We start from the raw sequence: 20,814 nt of genomic DNA on the forward strand, positions 1-20,814 counted from the left end.
GAAAGCTGTGGAGGTTGTTTTGAGTATAGTGAGGAACTGGATGTGAACTGACAAACTGGCACTTAATCCAGGTAGGGAGAGATGCTGTTGGCAAGTAGAAAGCCAATACAGAATCAGGCATACAACTTGTTCCTGGATGGGGGTCACAACCCCCAGAAAAACCAGGTCTGAAATCTGGGGGTGCTTCTTTATTCAGCCTTTTTGCTAGATACCTAGGTTGATGCTGTAATCCTGAGCAGTTTTGCTCAGCTTTGATTGGTATGTCAGGTGTGTCCTTTTCTTAAAAAGAAAGGTCTGGTAGCCATCATGCATGTCTTGGAGGATTTCCAGATAGTGATTCATTCCTGCGGGCAATGTTGCGGGATGGCAGATGACATGCAAACCCCTTTGGACTTTTTGTTCACATTTAGCCATCCAGTTGATGAGAGAGCTGTACCACGCAAAGCAAGTGCACCAGAACTGAGCTACAGTCCTGCCCCCAAATGGAACACTGCACACTGTGAGGTCCGGTTGCTATAGCAACAGGAATGCTTCTTCCTTGTGAAGAAGACCAGGTGGCTGGTGGCATCGTGTGTGCATGTTCCATCTTTGATAGTGTGAAAGAAAGAGGGTCAGATACCCACAGAGAAAGACAGACAGAGAAAGGAGGACAATATATATTTTAAGATGTAAGCAGAAATCTTAATGGCAAAATTATCCATGATACATCAGTTCTGGGAGGCTCTTCCCTTCCAAGCCAGGGCAGAGATATCACAAAGATGCTGCTGCTGCTGATTGGCTGGCATCCTGACTAACAAAGCACCGGAGCAAGAGGAGAAGAGTTCAAGACTAACATTGCTCTAATGCTAGTATGTGTTTGTTGGGGGGCAGGGGGAGGATTTCAATGACCAAAAAATGATTCTGTCACCCAAAAGTATGTCTCTAAAAGTTGATTGACTCTCAGGGACATATTTTTGAGTGGCACAGAGCATTTCTTGAGAAATGGGAAGTTGTTGAAATTTGTTCCCACTGCAGAGCCAGCAGTGGAGCTGAGTTAGTTGATCTTCTCAGAGGTGCTTCATTAGGATGTCAACCATTATTATTATTATTTCTTGTTTACACAGTCAGGCAGGTGTTATTGACTGGTTTGTTTTATCCAGACATCGAGTCCTTTCCAAGGACCTGGGATGTCAGAATTTTGTTATCAATATTGTTCTTGTTATTATATGTATCGTTGCAGAATATAGGCTGTTCCCAGTAATGCTGCTTTTTGTAACTGGCTGATGGTGATTTCTGTGGCCCCTATGGTGTTGAGGTGCTCTTCAAGTTGTTTTGGAATTGCACCTAGGGCGCCAACTGGGATTATTTTGGTCTTTTTCTGCCACAGCCTTTGTAGATCTTTATATTTTGTGATTTTTTTCTATTTCTTTTTCTTCTATTCTGCTATCCCCTGGTATTGCTATGTCGATTATTTTGACTTGCTTTTCTTTCTTCTTAACTACAGTTATATTATCTGGTGTATTGTGTGGCAGATGTTTGTCTGTTTGTAGTTGGAAGTCCCATAATATTTTTGCATCTTCATTTTCTACAACTTTTTCAATTTTATGGTCCCACCAATTTTTGGCTACAGGTAGCCTGTATTTTTTGCAAATGTTCCAGTGTATCATCCCTGCTACCTTGTCATGCCCAGACATGTCAGTCTGTGTGGTCTTTTTACAACAGCTGATTAGGTGGTTCACGGTTTCATCTGCTTCTTTACAAAGGCAGCACTTGCTGTTTGTTGTGGATTTTTTGACTTTTGCTCTTATTGCATTTGTTCTTAGTACCTGTTCTTGTGCAGCCAGTGTTAAACCCTCTGTTTCTTTCTTCAAGTTGCCATTCTTAAGCCATTGCCAGGTCTTGGTGATGTCTGATTTTCCACTTATATTGTGTAAATATTGACCATGCAGAGGCTTATTTTTCCATTTTTCTGCTTGGTTCTTGACTTGTTCTTTCTTGTAGACCTGCTTTATTTCATTGGTGTTGAATAGTTTCTCGTTATTGACCATTTTAAGTGCATCTTCTTCACTGTCCCTTATATATTCTTCAAGGCCTCTTTTCTCCTCCTCTACTGTTTGATGGACTTGTAGCATTCCTCTTCCACCTGAGCTGCGAGGGAGGTATAGCCTATCTACATCACTGTGGGGGTGCAGAGCATGATTGATGGTCATGATTTTCCTGGTCTTACGATCTAGTGTCTCTAGCTCTGCCTGGGTCCAGTCTATTATTCCTGCAGTGTATCTGATAACAGGTATAGCCCAGGTGTTTATGGCTTGTATGGTGTTCCCACCATTGAGTTTGGACTTTAGGATTTTTCTAACTCTCCTGATGTATTCACTTCCCATTTTTCTTTTAACTTCAGTGTGTTCAATGTTATCAGCCTGGAGAATGCCCAAGTATGTTCTTTCTCTTCCAGGTTCTTGATGTTGCTTCCATTGGGCAGTTCGATTCCTTCTGTTTTTGTTATTTCCCATCTGTTCATTATTAATGCAGCACACTTGTCTAGTCCAAACTCCATTGCTATATCGCTACTGAAAATACGGACAGTGTTTAGCAGTGATTCGATTTCTGACTGGGACTTTCCATACAACTTCAGATCATCCATGTACAGCAGATGGATTATTTTACTTGATGCAGGGGCGTAACGAGGCTGGAGTGGGCCCAGAGACAAAATTTTAAAATGGGCCCCTCGTGCGCACACACACACACACACACACACAGACACTCACACACTCACATGTTTTAGATGTTTGGTATCCAAGGCCTGTTCTGTTTAGTATTTGTGAGAGTGGAGTCATGGCGATTACAAACAACAGAGGGGATAGAGAGTCCCCTTGGAAAATACCTCTTCTAATGCTAACCTGTCCAAGTGTCTTGCCATTGATTGTTAACTGTGCACTCCACATGCTCATTGCTTTTTAAATAAATATCTGAACGTATTTGCTGACATCAGTTGTTTCTAAACATGTTAGTATCCATGTGTGAGGCAATGAGTCGAAGGCTTTTTTGTAGTCAATCCTTGCAACACTTAGATTTGTTTTTCTTCTCTTGCAATTTTCTAAAATGATTTTGTCAATCAGCAGCTGGTCTTTTGTGCCTCTGGTGTTCGGGCAATTTCCTTTCTGTTCAACTGGAAGCTGTTTGTTAGTTAATAAGTGTTGCATTACTCCATCTGCTATTATTCCAGTTAATAATTTGAACATGGTTGGCAGGCAGGTTATCTGTCTATAATTACTTGGAACTGCACCTTTTGCTGGGTCTTTCACTATGAGATGAGTTTTCCCAGTTGTTAGCCATTGTTCAATATCATCTCCTTGCAAAATGTGATTGAACTGTTTTGATAGTTGTTTATGAAGGCTTGTTAGGTGTTTAAGCCAAAAGCCATGCAGTTCATCGTTGCCTGGTGCAGTCCAATTTTTAATTTTCTTTGCTCTTTCACTTATTAATTCTGGTGTTATAATTAGATCTTGCATTTGTTGGTTACATTTTTCGACTTCTTTCACCCAGCCTGCTTTTTTAATTATAATCTATTGGATTGTCCCATAATTTCCCCCAGAATTGCACCATTTCTTCTTTATTGAGTGTTTCTATGTTTCTTGCAGTTTCTCCTTCTATGCTTTGGTAGAAATGTCTCTGATTCAACTGGACTTGGAGATTCTGCCTGTGTTGTATAATTCTGGCTTCATATCTGCTAATCTTCTTTGACACTGCTGTTATTTACTGCTTTATTATTTCCAGGACTTCTCTAATTTTCCTTGAATCCAGGTGGTATTTTTGGATTAGATATTGTTTGGTGTTTTCATTCTTCAGCTTCTTGTCTTTCATATCTTTCAATTTACTAGCATCTGATCTAAGCCTGGCGATTTTATTTTCTAATCTAATCTTCCATTTAAGTGATGTACTACTTTCTTTTTTGACAGGTCCACTGATCTTATATTCGAGCTCTTGTGTTTTTATTGTTGCTGCACTGTACATTAGTTGGTTTGTTTCTTGCAAATTCTTGGTTGTTATTTCTGCAAGTGCAGCATTTATATATTTTAATGCCTGGGCAAGTTGCTTTTTTGGCAACTGTTTTTAGAGCTGGAAGTCGAACCCTGGTGGTTGTTTGGTTCATGTGCTCATTTATTTTTTGCTTTAGTTCTTGTTGCTTTTCTGTTAAACGGCCTTCGGGTTTTTGAGGTGAAGGCAAAGGGGAGGTTTCCTGGTTTTGATTTTGAAACATTTCAGGAACAGTGGCATCCTCTATTTCCAATACCTCCTCCTCCACCTGCGCCTGAGCAACTGCTTCAGTTGGTGGTAATTCTTTTTCCATATCTTGAGCCTGTGTTGCTCTTTGCAGTTCTTCCAGCTCAACGCCTGTGAATACTTTACTGTATTTCTTATTATGAATCTTCTCTGGTCTGCTAGCCTTTGTTCTGTTATTTCTGTATCTGGATGCCTCTCTTTCCAAATTTGGTACATTCTTTTTAAATAACCTCTTCTAGTTGGACTAGACTTGTAATATCAAATCATTATTTCCTTGCTGGCATTTTTTGGCATTTTTCGTATATTTTTTCTGGTTAAGCAACATTTCTTCCAGTAACCTTGCAGTCTCCAGCCCTGGTTGCTCAACTGAAGATCCTGAGTCCTGTTTCCCACTTGCCACCAGATGTCCAGGGACTCCAGCACCTGGTGCAGTCCTTGTTGACCCGGGTGATGACCGATCTGGTATAGATTTATTAAAGTTACGTCTCACCATATTGTTGATGGGAGAAGGCACTCTTTGTCTGGCTCCTCTGGTGAGACCTGTCCAGTATGGTTGAACCTCTGGCATAGCTCTCACCTTCCCCAGAGCACACAAGCCCCACAACCACACCAAGGTAGTGCCTCACTGGGGGTTGTTATATTGTCATCATCATCATCATCATCATCATCATCTTACTATATTCATACACTGTTTTTTCAACAGGACAAGTTCTCAAAGCAGTTTACCCAGCAATAAAAACAAATCCAAAACAGATGGTTGCCTGTCCTAAAGGGCTGACAGTCTAAAAGGAAACATGCCAGCAACAGCCACTGGGAGGGATGCAGAGCTAGGCTGATTAGGGACAGTTGTTCTCCCCCCTGCTGTAACAGAAAGAAACTTCAACAAGGCAGGGACCTACAGCTGTCCCATGGAAAACAGTTACTGCACTCCTGGACAAATAGTAGAATTAAGGCAAAAGGTTGGTTGACAAAGTGCCCTCCATCAGTCTCCCACCCAATGTGGATGGAAAGAAAAGGGGCATGAAAGAGTCACACTACAGCACAGCCACCTCTCTTCCATCTGCCCCATTGACAAATGGGAGATCTGTGATGTCCAAATGACTGACAGATTGCAGTGATTGCATGGGGGCAGGCTTTGCTTCTCTTTGCAGGAGTCTTGCCTTTTGTCTTCCTCTTGTGGAGGCCTATATACCATAACCAGTTAGTTTGGTGATACTGCTTATGTGGTCAGTGATGCTATTCAGGCCCTTTTGGAGTATTAATCTGGAAATAGTTATGTGGTAGCTCTTATTGGTTCTGTAAGTTCTGCAGTGTATTTATTAGGATTTAGTAAATAATTAAGGCTGTTCCCATGACCAGGAAAAATAGGGCTAAGGGATTCTAACTCGGTTTCTCCCAGTCATTTATTTATTTATTTATTTATTATTAAAACTTTTATACCGCCCTTCCAAAAGGCTCAGGGCGGTTTACATTAAAACACCATTAAAGTCAGTTAATAATTAAAACAAAAATTATAAAGCATAAAACAACAATTAATAATTAAAAAACATAGTAAAACAGCAATTAAATAATCAGAACAATTTAAAAACAAGTTTTAAAAAGCTGAGAAAGCCTGGTTGAAGAGTTGTGTTTTTAGGTGTTTTTAAAAAATTGCCAAAGATGGGGAGGATCGTATCTCAGCAGGGAGTGCATTCCACAATCTTGGGGCAGCAGCCAAGAAGGCCCGTCTCTGTGTAGCCACCAAACGAGTTGGCGGCAACTGGAGACGGACCTCCTCAAGTGACCTCAATGGGCGGTGGGGCTCATAACAAAGAAGATGCTCTCTTAAATACCCATGTATTCATGTGCTGCAATGGGAGCCACGTGGCTCCCAGCAGCAAGCCTCCAAAAATACCCCTCCCCTTAAGCGAACTTAGTGGAGCACGCGCTCCGCTAACCCCATTTTCCTGATTGTGAGACACCGTGCTGCGGTGACTAAGGGGAGACCCCCACCAGGAGGCTAAAACAAGCCTCCCAGCCTTGGGGGTCTCCCCAGGATGCTCTGCACACTCACGCAGGGCATCCTGGGACTTCCGGGGGCCAAATGCCCTGATCCCCTCTGCCCCTATCGGCTCCGTGATGGAGCCGGTAATTGTGTGGGCGGCCGATCTGGCCATCAAGGGATGGCTCCCTGCTCATTTGTGGGATAAGCCCGCTTTCCCCGCAGAGCCCAGTTAGGCTCTCCACACTGCTCATGTGGAGAGCCTCATTGTCTGTAATACAGGCAGGCAGGCAGGCAGGCAGAAAGACATATACCTATATCCCTCCCTCCCTCACACACAACCATGAGACCATGCACATAATAAAAAACTGAAGCTGTTCTGATGATCAGTGGAAAGTGGGCTAAGAGTGCTTAGCCTGCTTCCCACCGATCGTAAGACTCACTGGGCTCGCAGCTGAGCCCGGTTCAGTCAAAGTGGGTCACCCACTTAAGTAGCCCTCCCCTAAGCCCGGGTTAACAGAGCCGCTAACCCGGGCTTTCCGATTGTGAGTTGCCGTGCCGTGGCTCCGCACCATGGCAACTCACGAGTAGGCCCCCGGCCAGGAAGCTGAAAAGCAGCCTCCTGGCTCGGGGGTCTTTCCAGCATGCCCTGCACACTTGCACAGGGCATGCTGGACCTTCTGGGGGCCACGTGGCCCCTGATCCTCCCACCCCCCGCCGGCTCTGTAATGGAGCTGGCAGTTGTGTGGGTGGCCGCTTCAGCCGCCCAGGGCAGACTGCTCGGTGGTCTGCAGGGAGAGCGGACTTAGCCTGCTCTCCCCGCAAACCCCACCCAGGCCCTTCTCACGAATCATGAGAAGATCCTCACTGTGTTCTACTCAGGTTTGGGAGCAGTGTGTGCTCCCAATTTTTGGTTGTGTGGAAGCAAGGTAAGAGGAAAACCTGGTTGGAAGTGATTGTATGGAAGCAAGGTAGGAGGATAACCTGGGTAGCTTTTCCTCCTACTTTGCACATAATCCTTCACACAATCACTTCTTCCACACAACCAAAAATTGGGAGCACACACAGCTCCCAGACCTGGGTAGAACACAGAATACAGTTTTTGATTGTGTGAATAACCTCAGTAAAGTGATGAAAGGTCATACCACATCTTCTCAGGAAGGACTAAGTCCAACTCATGTCCCTTTTGTTTCCACTTGGAGCACTGGCCGCTAAATGGAAATGTAGGAATCCAGATGTCCAAGCCAAAGCTATTCAAAAGATGCCTGCAGGATTTGCCAGGTCAGAGAATGTATGCCATGCCTGAAGCCTTGAAGTGCTCCATGCAGGATGACATAGCAAACCCTATTTTTCACTTCTCCTTACTTGGTTCTAGGCTCCGAGCAGTTCTACATTATACGGGCCTCCTCAAGAGGAAGGCAAATGGCAAGACTCCTCCAAAGAGGAGCAAAGCCTGCCCTGTTGCAGAAGCCAAGGAAACTGCCCAGGGTAGCTGGAGGAGCATCTTAGTCACTGGAGGAGATGAAGGTGAGAAGATGCTCTCCCTCCAGGCAGGAGAGATGGTTGGGAGGGAGGGAGGGTGACACTGAGGACTAGATTATTTCATTTCTTTGAAACATGCCTGCAAAGGAGATGAGTATCCTCATCGCCATATCACAGATGGGGGGCTGTGGTGGTATTGAGCTCTACTACTTCATAGATTCCACAGCTGAGGCAAACTCAAATAGCAGACACCCCTGAGCTATTGCACAGCCTCTCAGCTACTACACAACCCTAGCTCTCCGAATAATGAAGAGGGCTTTGGAGAGAAGAAGCTGGCTCCCTTTTTCAGAAGGAGGTGTTACTAAGTTCTCTCCACATTCTCCATGCCCCATCCTATCCCCACCAGCATCAAGAAATGAAAACTATGAAAAAATCTGGGAAGGAAAAATCGTTGGTCTCTGGGACACCATCTTCTGTGAAGTTCAGGTAGACAAAAATTCATAGGAAGTTGGTAACACTATTGTGTGTTGTTAATTATATAGATACTCCGTTTTCACTCAGTATTCTTAGGAATATTTATATCCCACTTAACAAAAAGTTCACAAGATAGTTTACCTTGGAAGATGAGCTCCCGAAACAGCTTTCAGGTACCCAACAAAACCATCAAAGCAGAGTCAAGCCCTATTCAGACATTATGCTGCATGTCCACACAGAGAGTAGAGCTGATCATATGGTAGCAAGCATGAATTGTCTGCTTCACTAAGCAGGGTTTGCCTTGGTTGCATTTGAATGAGAGACTACGTGTGAGAACACTGTAAAATATCCCCCTTACGAGTACAGGTGAAACTTGGAAAATTAGAATATCGTGCAAAAGTCCATTAATTTCAGTAATGCAAATTAAAAGGTGAAACTGATATATGAGACAGACGCATTACATGCAAAGCGAGATAAGTCAAGCCTTAATTTGTTATAATTGTGATGATCATGGCGTACAGCTCATGAAAACCCCAAATCCACAATCTCAGAAATTTAGAATATTACATGAAACCAAGAAGACAAGGATTGAAGAATAGAACAATATCGGACCTCTGAAAAGTATACAGTGTACTGTGCTTGATTGGCCAGCAAACTCGCCTGATCTGTCCCCATAGAGAATCTATGGGGCATTGCCAAGAGAAGGATGAGAGGCATGAGAACAAACAATGCAGAATTGCTGAAGGCCGCTAATGAAGCATCCTGGTCTTCCATAATACCTCATCAGTGCCACAGGCTGATAGCATCCATGCCACGCCGCATTGAGGCAGTAATTGCTGCAAAAGGGGCCCAAACCAAGTACTGAATACATATGCATGCTTATACTTTTCAGAGGTCCGATATTGTTCTATTCTTCAATCCTTGTCTTCTTGGTTCCATGTAATATTCTAATTTTCTGAGATTGTGGATTTGGGGTTTTCATGAGCTGTACGCCATGATCATCACAATTATAACAAATTAAGGCTTGACTTATCTCGCTTTGCATGTAATGCATCTGTCTCATATATCAGTTTCACCTTTTAATTTGCATTACTGAAATTAATGGACTTTTGCACGATATTCTAATTTTCCGAGTTTCACCTGTATGAGGCTGCTCTGGGAAGAGCATCTGCATGCTTGCATGCAGAAGGTTCCAAGTTCCCTCCCTGGCATCTCCAGATAGGGCTGGGAAAGATTCCTGTCTGCAACCTTGGAGAAGCCACTGCCAGTCTCTGTAGACAATATTGAGCTAGATGTACCAAAGGTCTGACTCCATATAAGACAGCTTCCTATGTTCCTACATGTACACATTTTTGTGTGAACAACTGTAGGTTGTTCACTTTAAAAGTGAATCTGGTACAACCAGGTACAGATGGAAAGTGTACTGCTGTACATATATTGAACATAAGATGTGAATAACTGTACAGATCTGTATGTTTGTACCCAGAACAGATTAAATGTGCATTGAATATAGTGAGGCTATTCTCACAACCATCAAAAATTGGGCTAGGAGAGCCTAGCCTGATTTCTGCTGGTTGTGTAAACCACCGGGCCAGGCGAGCCCGGTGGTTTATAAGTGGGTAACCTGCTTGCAAAGCCTTCGCCTTAGCCCTGGTTAGTGGAGCGCGTGCTCTGCTAACCAGGGTTTCCGAATTGTGTGTTGCTGCAGCGTGGCTCTGCACTGTGGCAACTCACGAGGAGATCCCTGACTGGGAAGCTAAAAAGCAGCCTTCTGGCTCGGGGGTCTCTCCAGCATGCTCTGTGCACTTGCGCAGAGCATGCTGGAACTTCCAGGGGCCGCGCAATCCCCAAACTCCCAAGCCTCCGCCAGCTCCGTAATGGAGCCGACAGTCGTGTGGGCGGCCGATCCGGCCACCCAAGGCAGACTGGATGATTATCTGTGGGGAGAGCAGGCTAAGCCCGCTCTCTCCACTAACCCTGTTATGGAGGGTCTCACTGATCGTGAGACCTTCCTCATTGTGTAGATAAGGCTTTGCATGGAGCCATAGGAGGCAGAGTCTTCTGGTCCTTGGCATTTAATGACAACATCCAGGTTCCAGGATCTTACCACCAGAGGGAGGGGGTAGGAGAAGCTAGACATGGACCTAAGCACTGGTCCTCTTGGTTGCTAAAGATCTACATGTACATGTAAGAACATAGGAAGCTGCCTTATACAGAGTCAGACCATTCTCAGTCAGACCCCATCTCTCCCCACCCAATTCATCCTGAACAAGTTCACCCAAACCGGGCCTGGTTCAGTTAGATCACAGACTGAACCATCCTAGTTCAGTCTGTGACCGAACCTCTGAACTGGCTCTGATTTGAGGTGAACCAGTTTGGGATGAATCATTCATGCACACCCCTAATTTCCATTCAAGATCTTTTGCCCCATTGCAATTGAGAGGTACGCTCAGCCCCTCCCATCGCTTTTCAGATTTGCTCAAAAGTAGCAGAATATTGCATGGGATGTATGGTGCCCCAAGAGTGGACTAGAAAGCAAGCTATCCATGATGGGGGCCCTAAACCATTCCTCACAAATGCCCTTCTTGACTAACAGCCAATCCCTGCAACTTTCAGGCCAACATTTTTAGTGTCGATACACTGTACCACATCTACAAAAAAGCCACCATGGCCATAAACACTGGGAAGGCAACACTCGATGACCTGTCCTACGAGAGCAAAGAGATCTATGTGCAGACAATAGTGGTGAGTGAGATGAAGAAATCCAGTGGGAAGGAGGCAGCTAGTTGGTGGGAGGAAGGAGGTCCAGCACTGGAATTAGATTGGGAGGAAAGTTCTGTGGAAGCCAAGCTCCTGAGTGTGGCTGATGCTGTGGATTTCAAGGGGTTTGGTGGATGCCTAGTAGGTGCAAAAGAGCTAAGCAAAGCCAGATTGTGGGGATTGTGGGGTTGAGAGGGAGATGTCAAAGTAGCACTGACGCAGCATTACAAAATAGGGCTGTGCAAAGTTTCTAGCTGGAATTCAAAGCAAAGCGGGCCATTTCAGACTAATTAAGCCCACTTCAGCCTGAATTGAATCACTGGTCAATTTTGGTCCTATTGACCTGAATTAGGTCACCTTCACTTCAGGCCATTCTGGTAGCCCTTCCCTGATGTCCTGCCCTCACTCTTTGAGAGTTAGGTGTGGCTGCTGTGATGTGTCTTGAGCTGGAGAGGACTGCTGGAAGAGGATTTTATCCCTCTTCCTGAAGTTTTGGGATAGGCACAATGTCTTCTGGGAATCATAGTCTTTCCCAGGACTTCAGCAATTGCAATGCCAGAAGAACTTGTGCATCTCCCAGGACTGCAGAAATTAAAATCCTTTTCCAGCAGTCCTTTTCACACTCAATACCTGTTGCCACAGCTATGCTTGTCTTCTGCCAGTAAGCAAAGGGGTCACAGAGAAGGTCAGGAGGACAACTTCTGAAACAGTAAAATGGGCCAAAGTGACCCATTCATTGAGAGTCTCTCCAAAGCCCTGAAACAGACCACAATTTGTTTGTTTGTTTGTCAAATTTGTACACCGCCCCAAATGTTCATCTCTGGGTGCTTAACAATAGCAAAAAACAAGTTAAAACATATAAAAATTTAAAGAACTGAAAAAGCTGGGGTGAAGGGGTGGGTTTTCAAATGCTTTTTAGAAATTGTCAGAGATGGGGAGGATCGTATCTTAGTAGGGAGCACATTCCACAGTCCCGGGGCAGCAACTGAGAAAGCCCATCCCTGCATGGCCAACAACTGAGCTGGCAGCAACTGGAGACGGATCTCTCTGGATGACCTCAGTGGGTTGTGGGGCTCATAATGAAGAAGACGTTCTCTTAGATACCCAGGGCCTAAGCTGTTGAGGGCTTTATAAGTCATAACTAGCACTTTGTATTTTGCACGGAAGCCTATTGGCAGCCATTGTAACTCTATCAACAAAAGAGTGATGTGGTCTCTCCAAGATGATCCAGAGACCGACATGGCTGCTGCATTCTGTACCAACTGAAGCTTCCAGACTATGTACAAAGATAGCCCCACGTAGAGCGTGTTGCAGAAGTCAAGTCTGGAGGTTACCAACAGATGTACCACTGTTTTGAGGACATTCATCTCAAGAAACAGACGCAGCTGGTGTATCAGCCGAAGTGGATAGAAAGCCCCTCTGGCAACCACCTCAACCTGAGATACCAGGGAGAGGTGTGGAACCAGAAGTACTCCCAGACTGCAAACCTGTTCCTTTTGGGGAAGTGTGACCCCATCTAGAACAGGCAGATCAAAATCATCTCTGGAATTCTGACCCCGCACAATAAGTACCTCTGTCTTATCTGGATTCAGCTTCAGTTTATTCTCCCTCATCCAGCCCATTACTGCTTCCAGGTAAGCATTTAGGGAAGTTATGCTATCTCCTGAAGAAGCTGACATGGAGAAGTAGATCTGAGTGTCATCAGCATACTGATAACACCCCGCTCCAAATCCCCTGACGATCTCTCCCAGTGGTTTCAGGTAGATGTTAAAAAGCACTGGAGAAAGTATGGAGCCTTGAGGGATGCCATACTTAAGCTCAGATTTCAAAGAGCAACAGACTCCAATTGACACCATCTGGAATCTGTCTGAGAGGTAGGAGCGGAACCACTGTAAAACAGTGCCTCCCACCCCAGCACTCTCAGACGTTCCAGAAGGATACTATGGTCGATAGTATTGAAAGCCGCTGAGAGGTCCAAAAAGACCAACAGAGTTACACTTCCTTTGTCAATTCCCAACTGGAGATCATCCATCAGGCTGACTAAGGCAGTCCCCATCCCATAGCCTGCCTGAAAGCCTGTTTGAAATGGGTCTAGATAATTAGTTTCCTCCAAGACTACCTGGAGCTGAGAGGCCAGCACCCTCTCAGTTACCTTGCCCAGGATCGATTTCAGTTTATGACTCCTGAGGACGTGGACAAGCTGCTCAGAGCAAATGAATACAATCCTAGCTCATAAGCTTCAGCTTGGTATTCACAAGCCCTGATTCTCTTTACATAGTGCCAAACTAAATATGTGTACAGTGACTTATATTATTAATTTTTTTAAAAAAAAATTTTTTAACTTGTAGCCCCTTTGGGGGGCTTCCTAAAGGCCGTTGGGTGGGGGTTCTGCAAAGGATACCCCTCCTCCCGCTGGCCTCTAGGGCCTTGCAGGGACCATTTGAGCATGTGCAGTGGCCATTTTTAAAAATATTTTTTTAAAGGCTGCTGAAAACAAAATGGCCACTGCACATGCTCAAATGGCCTCTGTGAGGCCTAGCATGGCCTAGGGCCTCACAGAGGCCATTTGAGCATGCATGGTGGCCATTTTGTTTTCAGCGGCCATTTTAAAAAAAATTAATTTTAAAAAATGGCGCCCCCCCGCAAGTGGCACCCGGGGCATGTGCCCTGCCTGCCCCACCCTAGATACACACCAGGGGCAGATACTAGTCCCCTCACAACCCTGAACAACTCCGCTGGATGTGAACCCGCAGATGCAATGCGAGCAGAAAAGAACTGCTTCTTTGCCGTATGTATTGCCTGAGCATAGATCTTTAATTGTGCTCTATGTCATAATCTGTCAGATTCGAGTCAAGTCTTTCTCCACTTGCACTCCAGTTGCCTACCTTGCCGCTTCTGCCCCCGTAAATCTTCTGTATCCCAAGGGGACAGTTTTGAAGCAATCATGTCTACTGCCCTGGTGAGCATGTTATTCCAGTTTTCCACCAGGGCATCAACAGTTTTCCACCAAGGCATCAAATTAAACTGGGACTGATCCACACAGCCTTATTAACAGACCTCATGGGGCACTCATCTGCTCTGTTTTGTCCCTTGATCTCTCCCAGAAAGAGATGGAGAAGTCCCACCTAAAGCCAGAAGCCATCTATATCCACATAGCTGGAATGATGACAAGCTACACCTTGAGGTATAACCTTTTCTCTGGAGGGTGGATGGGAGTTGTGCTAGGGTGGACCAGGGCAGGAAACCTTAGATGTGCAGAAAAGTGAACAGACCAATCAAGACCAAGGGAAGAGGAGGGAACCAATAGGCCATGGGGGGGAAAGGAATTGTTCCATTAACCCTCCACAGTGTCTGCTCGACAAGTGTTTGGGGAAATAGTAAACAAATTGGGAAATATTGTTTCTAGAAGGAGCCAGAGTAGAGATTTGGAACAAACCCTAGGAAGTGGGTCCACCTCCCGCCTCAGAGGAAAGATGCCTCTAAATACCAGTTGCAGGGGAACAACAACAGGAGAGAGGGCGTGCCCTCATCTTTTGCCTGTGGGCTTCTCAGAGGCATCTGGTTGGCCACTGTGGGAAATGGGATGTTGGGCGAGATAGGCCCTGGGCCTGATTCTGCAGGGCTGTTCTTATGGACTTAAGTGCACACAGATTTTCAGAGAAGCTTGGGAAGCAAGGCCTGTTTGCTTCAGAGTTCAAGCGTGTTTCCTTTCTATATGCACTGGGGAATGCTCTGGTTTCACTGCTAGTTGCTTCACAAGATTTGGAGCCTGAAGCCCTGTGCCCAATAGCAGCCTCTCAGTGGGGATTTTGCACATTGTTGGGCTGCTGTGAGTTTCACAGTTCTCTCGATCACTCTCTCACTTCCTCACACTTTTCTCCCTCCATCCTGCCAGCAAACTAGATCCTCCACTCTCTCTCAAAACAGAGGAGTCTCTCATCCGGCAGAGTATTCGTGGGATGGCAGCTTACTGCCTAGGCAGAGGAGATCTCTACAACAAGGTAAATTCTCATCCAGCTTATGGCCCCCGGTGAGGCAGAAAAAGGCTCAGGAGAAAAACCACATATGCATACATTTCTTTTTCCTTTCAGGACCTTCAAAAAAATGCTGCAGAAGCATTCACTTTGATGCTCTGCAGCTTGCTAAGGGAGAAGCCATCCACTGCATGTCTGCTCCGCATTTTGGGGGTAAGCTTCTTTGTGAGAAAAAAATGAAGCAAATGCCTCTTTCATTTAAGGCAGGAGCACCCAATGCCTCTCCTCAGAAGAAACAGAATTCATTAGGGGTGTGCAATTCAGGTTTTCGGTGATTTGGTTCGTGACCCGAACCGAATCACCCCCGATCTGTTCTGTGCCCGAATCTGGGCCACCCGAATCACCCCTGATGTGATTTCTCATTAGCTATCATAGAATCCACACACAGAATACCTCTGAAACAACAGAACCCTGTACCCCATGGGTTAGAAACCCATGGGGGTGGTTGGCACCCTATGTGCACTACACTACCACTCACTCTGGGCCACCCCAGCACCTCCCCAAGTGCACTTATGGGGCTGCTGACACCTCAATGCTTCTCTATGGGGAAAAACAAAGATGCGTAAATTTTAACAATTCCCCAAAAATCAGCCCTCTGCCCAAATACTTTGGAAAAATTCAGGTAGCTTCCTTGACCCTACCTGGCACTACCACCAACCCCACACTGCTCTAGGCCATCCCTTTGCCCCCTGCGTGAAGCTATCCATTTGCTGACACCTCAATGCTTCTCTATGGGGGAAAACCTTACAGATGTGTAAACTTCAACAATTCCCCAAAAATCAGTCCTCTGCCCCATCACTTTGAAATTGGGGTGGTAGCCTCCAACCATTAGGCACTACCACCCCACCCCACTATTTTGCCCCTGGGACCCAAAATTCGGGCTAACATCACTTCAGACCTTTTTGCATTCAAATCAATGGATGCAAAAAGGCGGGAAATTCAAAGAGATGTCATCTTGAATCACCCGAATTTTTCGGGCCCGAAATTCGGGTGATTCAGCTTGGCCCCGAAAAATATCGGGGGACATCGGGGGTGATTCAGTTCGGACCCGAATCACCTGAAATTGCTCGTTTCGGGCACAGATCATTCTGTGCCTGAAATGTTTTGCACATCCCTAGAATTCATGATACACATTGGGTCAGCAGAATCAATCACCATGCACTGCTGGGGCTCTTCCATTCTTGGCAGGCAAGTGGAGCATGATGGAATGTCATGCCAGGTCATGCCATTCTCCCTTGTCTAGTTTAATAGCATCAATAGAATATAAGTGCAATGCCGTCTGTAAGCAATGTAAAATCTGCAGGTGGAAATCTGGGGCCTGGTTCATAATCGTTTCCATATAGGTTCAATGTGGGGTACTGACATTAGCGTGATTGTGTGAACCCATGCCAAGGTGGTTTATCACCTGAGATGAAGCTGAAATTCCTGCCTTGGTGTGGATTCATACCAATCACTCTAATGTTGGCTACCTACATTAAACCTACATTTGAACTATTGTGGACCAGGCCTGGATTTTGAAGGCCTTGATAAAACTGCTGTAGCCCTTTCCTGCACTGAGCAGGGGACTGGACTAGACTAGAGGGCCTTTAAGGTCCCTTCCAATTCTAAAATCCCATGATTCTAATATCGTCCCTGGGAACTGAAAAATGGCATGTTAGGGAGACAGGTTTGACCTAGCTGCCTCTTTGAGACTTCCTTTTTTAATCTTCAGGTAGCTCTTAGAAAGCCAGGTTTACACACGCCCCTCATCTGCAACTTGCAGTGGTACAATCCAGGAAATAGCTAAATTGGTCCTCATATTCTAGCAGGAAAAGGGTTCTCAGGGTTGTTCTCTTCCTAGCATGGAGATCTTTTCCTCGGAAAGAAGAAACATTTTGCAAACATTCTAGGATCGGGTGAGGCCAGGATAACTCTTACAGACTGACCCAAAATAGTGTAAGATCTGCAAAAACAACAATTCAAAAAGAGTAGGTTAGTTAGTTTAGTTTGCTTATTTCATTTATATACCACTCATCCTAAAATGGCTCAGGAAGGTTCACAATAAAAAACTCAAACCATTTAAAATATTAACATAAAGCATAAAATAAAAACAGTTAAAATGAAACTGCACAAAACACATTTAAAACCATCAAAACCACTTAAATATTATTAAAAGCCAGGCTGAAAAGATGGGTCTTTATGGCTGTCTCGAAGGCCTCCAAAGTTGATAAACCTTTTATACACATGGGAAGTGTGTTCCATAACCTAAGGGAAACAACTGAGAAGGCTTGATTCAAAGTTCTCAGCAGCACAAGTTCATTGTGGTGGCATGATTCTGAAGCTCAGTGCAATGATTCTGTGGTGATTTTTCCTTTTCATCCCACAGTATTTTAACGCTTGCATTGACAGCACTGATGAAACCATGAGAGCAATGGCCATTCAAAGCTGTATTCCGTTGCTATATTATGCTGGTTATCTGCGCAACATTAATGTAAGTACCCAAATACTCTCTTGGCTTGGCCCTGAAGGGCTGCCATGGGGAAAGAAGTGGACTCAAACCAGAATTGCACCTAGGTCTAAGAGCTGGAGAGATGGAATTTATTTTGTTCCAAAGGAAACATTCAGCCAAGTTGGGAATCTACTAAAACAGGAATCTGAGCAGAGGCAAAAGTCCCAGCAGAGGATCCAGACCTCAGATAACTCCCAGGAAAGACAGTTCAGTCAAGGGATCAGGACCTTGGAAAGCTCCTAGGGAAGATAGGTGTGATGGAGCCGGATCCTAACACCAAAGCAGGCTCAGATGTTGTACCAAAAAAGGTCTGTCAGTAACAGAGAGTTTACGTTGGCTTTTAGCTAGATAGGATGACAGGCATACCATTTCCTGTGAGAAGTTTTATCTTAGAGAAACCTTAAATTTTGCAGGCTCTGGCAGCACTGGAGGTCTCCAAATCACTTTCTGGATCCTCAAGATAACTGTATGACTCTCAGGAAGAGAGCAGAGCCATATTCTTGGATTGTGGAGGAGGTGCAGGATGTGGCTTCCAGGGTTCCGGCAGAATGGGAGCCTCTAGAGTTTGATCTATGGAGGCTCCCCAATCTGTTTCTTCCTCTGAGACATCCAGTGGGGGTTGGGAATGCTCCTAGGGACATTAGGCTTTGTGGTCTAACTGGCCTTTTACCAAAAGATACAGTCTGGAGCATCTGTGCCTGCTCCACAAACATGGAAATAGTGAAAAGGCACTCATCTTTCTGTACTTTCAAGAAAGCATTTGGCTCTGTGTCAGTAACTTCCCCCTAAGCTGCTCATCTTTTCTGCTCCTTCCCATCCCATTTTGTACTTCTGCAATGACCAGCTGAGCAAGTGCCTTGTGGTCCTTGTACTGTGGTCCATCCTAAAGACAGAGTAAAGAGAAGCTAAATAATCCAGCAGGGGAGGAGGTAACTGGGTTAGGTTTGCAAGGGAGGAAAGGGGGCAGGAGGAACAACTTCCAGAAAATGCCTCTGATTGCACATTTCCCATCTCTCCAGATGAAGCAAGTGAAGGCCAAGATTCCTCCTTTGCTGCACCTTGTTTGGACCAGCCTGTGGTGGATAATAGATGCTTAGTTAATGTCCATTGTGAAGGTAATGGGAAGGGCATAACCTCATTCCTGGAAATATATGAGTGGTGCTAGCTGGGGTCTGAGGAGTCAGAGCTTGTCTGTGAGAGACTTCCCAAGAGACTGGAAGCTCAAAATCCCCAGTGCCCACCCACTTGGAAATCACCAACATTATCCCAGCCCATAAGAACTACGTCTCTTAAATATACACAGGGTCCCTCCCCACAACATTTTCTGAGGTCAAATACAGCTGACATCTTTAAGGCCTACTTTCTGTCTTTTCTCACTTCTTTCTCTCAGGCACGTCTGAGTTTTGCCTTGCTGTAACACTACTGGGATTCTTGTCATCTACCACCCATCTACCAATGGACAATATCTACAATACCCGGTCAATTTAGTGACTGCCCTGTGACAGCAGAAAAGAGACTGATAATGGCAGTGTTGAAGAAGATAAAGGATTTCTGGAAATGCATTTGGTGGTTTTTATGCTGGTTGTTCTAGATTGTTTAATTGCTCTCCTGTAACAATTTCCCAAATTTAACTTCCTACTCTGTGTGTGTGTGTGACACACACACACACACACACACACACCCCAGAAACCATGAACCACACTGGCTTGGGGCTGCCTCGGGGGAGTTGTGGCACAACACACCATGCCCCCAGACCCATTTTGGAACATAGGAAGCTGCCATTTACTGAGTCAGACTATTGGCCTATCTAGCTCAGTATTGTCTACCCAGACTGGCAGCGGCTTCTCCAAGGTTGCAGGCAGGAATCTCTCTCAGCCCTATCTTGGAGAAGCCAGAGAGGGAACTTGAAACCTCCTGCTCTTCCCAGAGTGGCTCCATCCCCTAAAGGAAATATCTTACAGTGCTTATACTTCTAGTCTCCCTTTCATATGTATTTTATATGGGTCATTGGAGGCCACACATGATGTGGTGTGGCGGGAGACCTATTAAACTGGACAGAGGAAAGAGAGGGTGGCTCTGAAAAAATTAAAGGGCTAGGAAAGTCCAGCTCAGAGCGTGGGTCAGTAGAGACCACACATGACATGGTGTGGCAGGAGACCACTTACTTATCACGGCTGGTGCATGCATGTCTGGTGGTGTATGTGCATGCATGCATGTCGGCAGAACTAAACTGGAGAGGGGAAAGAGGGAGGCCACACTTAATAAAAACCATTAACAAATAAATATACACAAATATATACACAAGCCTCAGAATTGATAATGAAGACATTGAAGTGGTGGATAGCTTCTGCCTTTTAGGATTGATCATCAACAGTAAAGGGTCCAGCAGTCAAGAAATACACTGCGGACTAGTACTTGTAGGGTTGCAATGAAGGCCTTGGAAAGGATATTTAGATGCCGAGATGTGTCTATACCTACAAAGATTAGAATCGTTCAGACACCCTATGTGGAAAGGGAAATGCTGGATGTTCAAGCTGGTTTCAGAAAAGGCCGAGGAACAAGAGACATCATTGTTGATGCATGCTGGATAACTGAGAAAGCCAATGAGAAAGAAGTCAATATGTGCTTTCTTGGCTACAGAAAATCCTTTGATTGCATCAACCATGTCAAGTTGTGGGACATCCTTAGGAAAATGGGCATCCCATTGTTCTCATGAGAAAACTATACACAGAGCAGGAAGCCACAGTCCAGACAGAACATGGTGAAACAGACTGGTTCCAGATTGGCAAAGGAGTAAGACAAGGCTGTCTACTTTCTCCTTCTCTATTCAGTTTGTATGCTGAACATATACTGAGAGAAGCTGGGTTGGAAGAAGATGAGCACGGTCTTAAAGTTGGAGGAAGAAACATCAATAACCTGCGCTACGCTGATGACACCACTCCGATAGCTGAGAATGCGGATGATCTGCAAGCTCTATTAATGAAGGTCAAGGAGCACAGTGAAAAAATGGGACTACAATTAAATGTAAAGAAGACTAAATTAATGAGAACAGGTACAGCAACCAGCCTCAGAATTGATAATGAAGACATTGAAGTGGTGGGTAGCTTCTGCCTTTTAGGATCGACCGTCAACAGTAAAGAATCCAGCAGTCAAGAAATACTCTGCACTGCAGACTAGCACTTGGTAGGGTTGAAATGAACGCTTTGGAAAGAATATTTAAATGCTGTGACGTGTCTACACCTACAAAGATTAGAATCGTTCAGACAATGGTTTTTCCTGTGACACTCTATGGATGTGAAAGCTGGACTTTGAAGAAGCAAGATAGAAAAAAT

At 45.0% G+C, this 20,814-nt stretch overlaps 1 protein-coding gene across 3 annotated transcripts; it reads left to right on the plus strand.

The window, feature by feature from the left end:
- Positions 1–541: 541 nt before the first annotated feature.
- Positions 542–19,032, plus strand: LOC128346060 (uncharacterized). 3 transcript variants are annotated; one of them, XM_053298936.1, is made up of 11 exons: positions 542–668; positions 7,447–7,525; positions 7,620–7,771; positions 8,133–8,212; positions 10,817–10,945; positions 14,065–14,144; positions 14,856–14,961; positions 15,052–15,147; positions 17,360–17,464; positions 18,502–18,597; positions 18,873–19,032. In XM_053298936.1, the coding sequence occupies exons 2-10, from the start codon at positions 7,506–7,508 to the stop codon at positions 18,577–18,579; spliced, it is 846 nt and encodes a 281-aa protein (XP_053154911.1). In that variant the 5' UTR covers positions 542–668; positions 7,447–7,505; the 3' UTR covers positions 18,580–18,597; positions 18,873–19,032. The 3 variants fall into 3 exon arrangements, with proteins under 3 accessions (XP_053154911.1, XP_053154913.1, XP_053154912.1); XM_053298938.1 differs by lacking the exon at positions 10,817–10,945; XM_053298937.1 differs by lacking the exon at positions 7,447–7,525.
- The last annotated feature ends 1,782 nt before the right edge of the window (positions 19,033–20,814 follow it).

Source organism: Hemicordylus capensis, chromosome 2 (assembly GCF_027244095.1).
Source record: "Hemicordylus capensis ecotype Gifberg chromosome 2, rHemCap1.1.pri, whole genome shotgun sequence".
In the NCBI taxonomy this organism is placed as follows: Eukaryota; Metazoa; Chordata; class Lepidosauria; order Squamata; family Cordylidae; genus Hemicordylus; species Hemicordylus capensis.

What these genes read in the sequence shown, in the direction of transcription:
- LOC128346060 (XM_053298936.1), top strand. Translation starts at nt 7,506, where the DNA reads ATGCCTGCAGGATTTGCCAG. An exon ending in ATGCCTGCAGGATTTGCCAG is followed by an intron (nt 7,526 to 7,619) that starts GTCAGAGAATGT and finishes ACTTGGTTCTAG; the next exon opens with GCTCCGAGCAGTTCTACATT. An exon ending in CCATCTTCTGTGAAGTTCAG is followed by an intron (nt 8,213 to 10,816) that starts GTAGACAAAAAT and finishes TGCAACTTTCAG; the next exon opens with GCCAACATTTTTAGTGTCGA.